At 30.1% G+C, this 8428-nt stretch overlaps 1 protein-coding gene across 1 annotated transcript; it reads right to left on the bottom strand.

Annotated features, from left to right (window-relative positions):
* Nucleotides 1-2754: 2754 nt before the first annotated feature.
* LOC107466725 (trihelix transcription factor PTL-like) lies at nucleotides 2755-5780 on the bottom strand. The gene is made up of 2 exons (XM_016085735.3): nucleotides 5114-5780; nucleotides 2755-4114 (listed from the first exon to the last, which is right to left on the bottom strand). Exons 1-2 carry the CDS (start codon nucleotides 5710-5712, stop codon nucleotides 2833-2835), a joined length of 1881 nt encoding a protein of 626 aa, XP_015941221.1. The 5' UTR covers nucleotides 5713-5780; the 3' UTR covers nucleotides 2755-2832.
* Between the last annotated feature and the right edge of the window lie 2648 nt (nucleotides 5781-8428).

Raw genomic sequence — 8428 nt, 5'->3', positions numbered from 1 at the left:
TCAGGTGCCTCGTAATAAGCTAATCTGTTGCGAATCGAAACTCCATCTAAAAATTTGTTGACCAATTATTACTTAAAAAATCGTTAGTAGAGATCAACACTCTCTCATAACAGTGCAAAACTGCCAACTAAATTAAAACCAATAATAATCACGTATAAATACCAATGATACTCTATATATTTTAGCATGTTACAAACTTATACATATATATAACTAAATAATACATAACAACACCAGAACTTGCAAACTTGTTTCTGAACTCAAAAAATCAATAAAGTCAACAAGCTAGCTAAGTTAGCTATACACTTATTGTATGTCTACTTCTAAGTTCTAACACATTAGATAGATAAAAACTGAAGAGAGAGAAGGTTAATTAAGGTCTTGGCCTAGCTAGCTAGTAGCTAAGACTTGTTAAATTATCCAATGAGCCACCAATGTTGCAGCTAGTAGTTCATAGTAAATCTTATTGTCACTCAGCTACCTAGATAGCTTAGCTTGTTTTTCCCACAAGTTTCCTTTTCACCCTATCAACACACAAAATCAATTGTCCCATTAGTACTCAAATATACCCCTTAGCTTGCTTTCATAGCCCAGGTTAATTTGCATTTTAAATATTTTTTTTTTAAAATAAATATTTGAATTTATATGAATTTAAATATATTACTTTTTCAATATTTAAAAACAGACCAGTTAATAACATGCTAAAAATTTTGGATATAAAAGTAGAATAAGTGTTATACCTTAACAAGGTAATTTTTTGTGTTTTTTAAAACTATGGAAGGTACACAAATCAGAAAAAAGTTTGGAGTACACAAATCGGACCCACCGATTTGTGATGAAAAAATTAAAAAAAATTGGAGTACACAAATCGAATTGTCCGATTTGTGTACTCTAAATTATCAGATTTGTGTACTCTAAATTTTTTAAATTTTTTCAACACAAATCGGATAGTCCGAGTACAGAAATCGGACGGTCCAATTTGTCCGTATATTAAATCATCTCATATTTTAAAAAAATATCACAGTAAATCACAATTTAGAAAAACACCATTATTAATCCAATATTAAAAATAAAAAAGTGGTTAACAACATCGCTGTAAAATGGAGTGACATTAAATAATTAACTCTAATTTTATAACTATTATAGAAAAAATATTTGTTATTTGTTAAAAATTGTTTAAAGTATTTACTTCGGTGACTAATTTATATACAGTAGATTATATTTTTTAAATTAGTTTTTTTTATAAAAATATTATATCAATATATAAATCAAAATATTCCTATAAAAAATCTAAATAGACATATATAGCCTTATCATTAATTTGTTAAAATATTCAATATTTTTTATTATTGTGATTAGAATATCTTTTTATAATTAAAAAAATTAAAACTAAATTCTAGCCTAATAATCTCAAAAAAAATCAAATTTCTAAAAAATAAATTAAAAATTTGTTTGTTTTCTCTTTCAATCTGCTACTGCTACAATTGAGGCGGCTATGATTTTTTGAAAATTTCTCCGTCTCTTGACACCTAAGATTGAAACCCCTTACCTCCATTGAATCTAATTTATCCCTCACCTAGAAAACACACTTTTGTATAGAGTTGATGTAGTCATGTAGCATTAGCATGAACTTTTTTTTCTTTTGCACCAATGGTAACAGATGGAAGTTAATTAGGGTGAGCAGTTCCAATAGTAAAATCCTTCAGTTCACAAAGAAAAGAAAAAGAAACACACTCTGATCTTTCATTATGGTAATTCCACGCCAAAGCATGTATGATTATATTATATCAATGAATAATGCCACAAATATTAGATAAATATTGAACAAATTGAATTGAATTTAATTGACACTGTCAAGGTACAATGTTTTTAAGAATTAGCTAAGGAGCTACGAGTACCATGCATGTATGTATACATTAACAAATTAAATTAACCATCCTATAAAAATTCTAAATTTGATGAATTTCAATCTTAGGTGTGTATAACAAATTAAATTAACCATCCTATAAAAATTCTAAATTTGATGAATTTCAATCTTAGGTAGTGTCGAGAGATGAGAATTTTTCAGAAAATCATTATCTTTCCAATTGTGTTTATATTGGAACCATGATCCTGTTACTTGTTTTCTTAAAATTTGGTTTTGATTTTCTTTTTTCTTTTTTTTTTAGATTTTTAGGTTAAGATTTTATTTTAATTTTTTATTTTAAAGAGATATTTGGTCACAATAATAAAAAAGGGTTATTGAATCTTTTAACAAAATTAATCATGAGAGTATATATGCATTTTTATAATTATTCATGAAAAGTATTTTGGTATATATATTGATATAATACTTTTTAAAAAATAAATAAAAATAAATAATGACTAAAAAAAATTTAATTCATGTAGCAATTTTTTATTCGTTTATTTTTTTATCGTATTAGTACGTATAAATTAGTCATTGTACAGAAATAAACACTAATATTAAATATTATGTTAGCTTATTTACAAAAATATTATGCACACATATTACTATTAGATGAGATTTCAAGAAAATTTAAGAGAAAATTATTACTTATTTATAGAGCATGCATTTAGGTAAGTTATATTCTATTAAATAAAACGAGTTGTCAATTATTTTAAGACTTATTTTCATTATTTGAAATATCATCCTATCAACAAAGTTCTCAAATCACCTAAATGCTCTACAATTATCTAACAAGCATTTCTCTGAAACCTACATGGTCATGACATTCAACAAGAAGTAAGTGGATACATAATATTCCATAAAAAATAATTAGAAATAACACAATGCAATACGATGATGCAATATAAGTAGAAATGTATGTACGGTCAAATGTGATGATCATCATGATCATGATGATGTTCATCATCATCATCATCATCATCAGTGAGCTTGAGTTCCAAACACCAAGGCCTATTGGTTTTGGCAACAGCAGCAGCAGCAGCAGAAGTATTTGTCCTCCCAAGTGAGATGCTGATCTCATCCCAAATCTGCTTACACTCTTCTGAACTTCTCTCAAATCCCAAACATCCCAATTTTCCTGAGATCTCTTCCCAAACACTACTTACCCCATTATTATTATTATTATTATTATTACTCTCAAAATAATACCCTCCTCCACCATTATTATTATTATTCTCCCTCATTCTCTCTTCAAACCCTGTCCTCAACTGTATCAAGTTTGATATCTCCATTTCACTCCACCTCCCACCACCACCATTATTGTTGTTATTATTTGCAGTTTGGCCCTTGTTGCTCTTGTTATTGCTTTGAGGTGCCAATGCTTCAATAATCTCAAACTCTTTATTATTATTGCTATTATTGTTTCCATTTCCAATGTGTTTTCTTACAACTTCTATCAATGCAGCATCCCTTGCTTCAACCCAAGCTCTCTCTTTTGCCCAAAGCTCCGTTACCTCTTGGTCAAACCTCATTGACTCTTTCTTCTTCCTCTCTTCCTCCATGGATGCCATCTCCTTTTCCCTTTGCTCAACAACACTCACCATTCTCTCCATCCATGCATCTTGTGTCTCAATGATCTTCCTCATGTGGGAACCAACTATCTCTTCCACTTTTGCCCTCAAGCTTCTTCTTCTTCTCACCCTTCCCCCATGATGATCATCATCCAATTGCACCCCTTTCTGCTTGTTATTATTGTTGTCCCTTGAAGATGTGGAGTGCTTCATCATGTATGCAATGGCTGAAAGATCCTCATCATTGTTCTCAGATGACGATGTCTCCAGTTCACACGAGTTCGAAAAACTCAAGCTCTCTGAACACTTGATCAAGCTATTATTGTTCTGATGATCACCATTGAAGCTTCTTGGGGTTTGAACATTAGCACCAGCAACAGAAGCTGAAGCAGTGTTTGACGCTAAGGCATGAAGATTATTATTATGAGTAGTGTTTGATGAATCTCCACCACTTCCGCCGCTGCCGCCGCCGCTGCCACCACATATAGCTTCAAGTTGCCTGAAGAATCTGTAGTGTTTCCCATCTTGTCTACTAGCTTTTCCCTCCTTGGTCTTCTTGTAATACTTGTACAAATTCTCAAACTTCTCTTTGCATTTCTTCCCACTCCTTTGGTACCCAAATTCCTCAGCCATTATCCTTGATCATATCAAGAGAAGGAGGAGAAAGAGAACAATTAATAATTCAAACTTGGATAGTAGTAATAAGTAGTAACTAATTAGTTAGCATAACAAGTATTTACTTTTTCAACTGATATTTAATTTTCTTCAAAAGAAATAAAATTTAGATTCTCCCTAAAGTCAAAATGTGTCTTTGTTACTGGCAACACTGTTGATATATAGTGAGAAGGTTGAAGGATGCACTTCATTACCACTAGGTTATACATACATACATACACAAATTAATTAATGTACAAGCTAAGGGTCTGTCTGTTCTTGCACATATAGAATAATATTATTCTTATTTGTTTCATATGCAGTGGGATTAAAATAATGAAGACATTCCCTTATCTTGATTAAAGATGTCAGAAACATAAACTAATTATACACATATAAAATGATATTATATATGTGAATGTGAATGTGAAATTAAGAAACAGAAATTGCAATAGCCCTAGATAGGGGAAGAAAGTAGGTTATTATTATGATTACAATAGGGGGGTTTAACTAGGAAACAAAGACAGGCTTTCAGGGTGAGAAAACGTTGCAACTGTGAATAGTAATGAATGATTTATTATTATATAGTGCAAGTATACGCACACTTAGCTTGAGTCAGCAGAGTTAGTTTCTTGGACAAAACTAGAAATAGATAACAAAAGAAAGTAAGAAACCACATGGATCTCCGAGTTATAGCTGTGAGCAATGCCATGTCATTTTCAATCTTTAAAGGAAATAAAATATAATATAATAATTAAAGTGATGACAATAAATTACCCAAGAACAAAGCTGTGCTTAGCAAAGACAAAAAGAAATCTAATAAACATACAAAAACAACCACCATATCTATCTGTTTCTTCAGTACTGTCCATTCTTCAATGTCGTCTCACTCTCATTATTAAAAACTTTTGTACAGTAATGGGAAGTAAAGTGTTTAAGAAGAGTAATTAACATGTTAATTAAATTATTAGTATAGATATACCTAGAAATCTCATTCCACAAGGGAGCTTTTTGATTATTTTCTCTGAACTTGGAATCAAGACGAGATCTGATCTCAAGAAGGGAGAGAGTCTCCTGCCGAGGCCAGCGGTTGGTGCCGGTGTCGAAGGCCAGCCATCCTTTGTCCATGGATGCAGCAGCAGCAGCAGCAGAAGCAGTGTCCATGGCGGCCATGAATGCATGATGATGATGATGATCTGAGACAGAAGTAGTAGTAGGAGGAGGAGGTGGCGGGGGTGTGGGGTTGAGAGAAGAAGAAGACGGGGAATTGTTGGTGGAGTTGTGGTGGTGGTGATGGAGAGGGAAGTGATGATGATGAGCGGTGAAGGCGGCGCTGGTGGTGTTGTTATTAGAACGAGGGAAGAAAAGGTCGCCGACGACGTTGTTGATGATGATGGGGTCGTAGGTGGTGTTGAGAGGCGGTGGTGGAGGAGGAGCATTGAGGAGGTGGTGGTGGTGGTGGAGAGAGAGTGGGTTCTCCGGAAGAGGAAAGAAAGGAGCGGCGGCGGTGGCAGTGGTGAAGTGAGGTCTGTTGGACATGAGTCGCCGGAGATCCTCTGGGAGGCCGTAAGGGTCAGCCATGAAGAGAGAGAAGAAAAGAGTGAAGAGTGAAGAGTGAAGAGTGAAGAGAAGAAAGGGAAAAAACTCTTTTGAGACAAGGGAGAAGAAAGTAGCTTCTCCTCTTTCTCTCTGTCAACAATGAAATTATCTCATGTTTTTTTTTTTATTATTATTTAATTATTCAATTCTGCTATCCCAACATCCTTTACAATTAGGTACGTAGAAACTCTGTATTTAAATTATTATTTTATAATAAATATTGTTTAATTTAATAATTATATATAGATTTCTTTTGTTTTGTTAATTAAAATAATTTAAATATGAATAGTGTTGTTTTAATTATTTAATTAAATTAAAATTTAGATGGGGTTGAGGGGGGAGACAGGATCCGAGTCTACCGCAAGTCTTAAAAAGGTTAGACTCACTCTGGATAGGAGGGTTATGGTAGAGGGACTCTTGAGTCTTCAATGACCTCCCATTCATAATAACTACTTTTAAATATCTTTTAACCATTTCATTTTTATCTACAAATTTAATTATTCATTCAATATTTTAGTATTTATTACCTTCAATACTTATTATGTTTTTCATACCTACATTTGCATCCCACGCCATTGCAAGTTTGTATATATGAATTGAATGAAGTGATAGAGAGTGCTAAATTTGATTTGATGGTAATGATCATGTTATGTGGAAGTTTTAATAATCTATGTTATATATAATAGTGTACACTAATAATAGATCGATATTGTCCTTCTTATTGTTAATAATTTGTATTTTTATCAATTAAATTTATAATAACAAATATGAAATCAGGTAAGTCAATAATTATTTTACACTTTAATTAAAAAATTTTGAATTTAAATACATTGGAATATCTAAATGTTACACTTTCTTAATTTCGTTTTTCTTAGTTATCCCTTCTTTTTTTCTGATATCATTGTTCTTTTTTTGTTTTTACTCTTTTATCTTCTTATATATAATTATCTTTTTAAGTTACTACTTTTTCTTTTTTGTTTAATTATCACAGTTTTTATATTGAGTGTAAATATTAGGTGTACTACTAAATGTGTGTATCAAGTAGGTATATATGTGTATATGATAGCATTGCTCTATATGTTGGAAACTCATGTGCAGTCGACTTTACGTAAAGTTGATAATTGAAAACTGTTAAATGATTTAACTGATTTGACTAAATTTTTATTTAACGATTTTCAACTATCAACTGCACATAAGTTTTCACCGCTCTATATACAAAGAGAACATGCCCTGGTAATTGTTTTTTAACTGTCTTTTTGGTCCCTAAAAATTAAATTTAAGAAAAATTTGAAGTCCATATTTATATTTCTATGATTTTCTTACAGGAAAAATGTAACTATCACTCAGAAATTAAAAGTAAAAAAAATGGTAGTGTTGTTTATTAGGTAGTCGCCGCTAGTGTTACATATATAATTACTATTAGAATTGTGTGATTATTAAGTAACCAACAATAATGGGAATTACTGACTTGTTTACAAGTTTTAAAAGAAAAGGTTAAAACCATTTTTAAAAAATAAAATTAATAACGAAAATTGTGAGTAGACATAGAATATTTCTTTTTAAGTTTGTATTGCTTTGTGGTTATTGTCTAACACTTAGTAAATTCAAGTACTAAATACTCATTCACCAGGACTTTATATGTATAAAGTATTTTTTTATAAAAAAATACCGCCAAAAAAGCTTTGCTCATGTAGAGACTTAAATGTGACTAACCCAGATAAATTAATTAAATTTTAATAATACCAATTGCCTACCTAGCAAAACAATATATATGGTTTTTTTTATAAAAAATAATTATGTCTAAATGGAAATGAATATTTATTAAGTTCTATTTTTTTTCCCATAATATTCCCTAACCAAATTGACTAAGAATTAATTTACCATAAATCTAAACGGCACTTTAGTTAACATAAGCATATACTTTCTTCAGGTAATACGATGAAGTATCACTATTATTTAACCTAGTTTGCTGGTAAGGAAGTATTTTTTTTAATTAATAACCAATTAATAAAGTAGGGAAGGAAAAAAAATCAGAGAGAGAGAAAGAAAAATTTAAAACAAAAGAAGACTGAATAAAAAAAGTGTTCCTAATATAATACTTTTCTTATTTCACAAAGACTACTACTGTTGTAAAGTTTTCTATGCGCTTTTTATTGTTTCATAAATCATAACAAAATGTCCAAGGGTGTAACTATAGTATTAATAGTCTCACATGGTATGTTTTAAAGGCTTTTGTAAAAAAAATAAAATAAAATAAAACATCTATAGAATAAATTTAATTTAACTTCAAAAATTAATTAGTTCAGAAAAGAAGATTATTGTTTTATAAATGGCTATCATCATAAGCATATTTTAAAGAGTGTTTGTACGTAAAACTTTAGATGTACCTTTTTTTTGTCTAAATTAAAATTAGATATTTAAAATGTGAAATTTGTAAGATTAAATATGTTTGTGGCCTTGTGGGTAACTCATAATACATACATAAAAAATTTTAAGATGTATAGAATTTAATTTTGATCATGGTCAATGTAAAATAAATTTATACGTATATTTAATAGTATAATATCACATTAATAAAAATAATTATTTTTTATATTAACTGTGCACATAAATAATCACTCAAAAAAGATATAATTGCACGGTTATTAGTACATTAAAATTAAATTTTCTTATATAATAATATGTTGAATATTTTCAA

The sequence above is a fragment of the Arachis duranensis genome, chromosome 9, assembly GCF_000817695.3.
Source record: "Arachis duranensis cultivar V14167 chromosome 9, aradu.V14167.gnm2.J7QH, whole genome shotgun sequence".
Classification (NCBI taxonomy): domain Eukaryota; kingdom Viridiplantae; phylum Streptophyta; class Magnoliopsida; order Fabales; family Fabaceae; genus Arachis; species Arachis duranensis.
The sequence above is the reverse complement of the archived record's forward strand: the minus strand, read 5'-3'. Positions and strand labels throughout refer to the sequence as shown.

Bases quoted from the DNA above. Each gene is read 5' to 3' on its own strand.
- LOC107466725 (XM_016085735.3), bottom strand. From the start codon at position 5,712: ATGGCTGACCCTTACGGCCTCCCAGAGGATCTCCGGCGACTCATGTCC. The intron at 4,115-5,113 runs GTATATCTATAC...GATATGATCAAG, and splicing joins TTGTGGAATGAGATTTCTAG to GATAATGGCTGAGGAATTTG.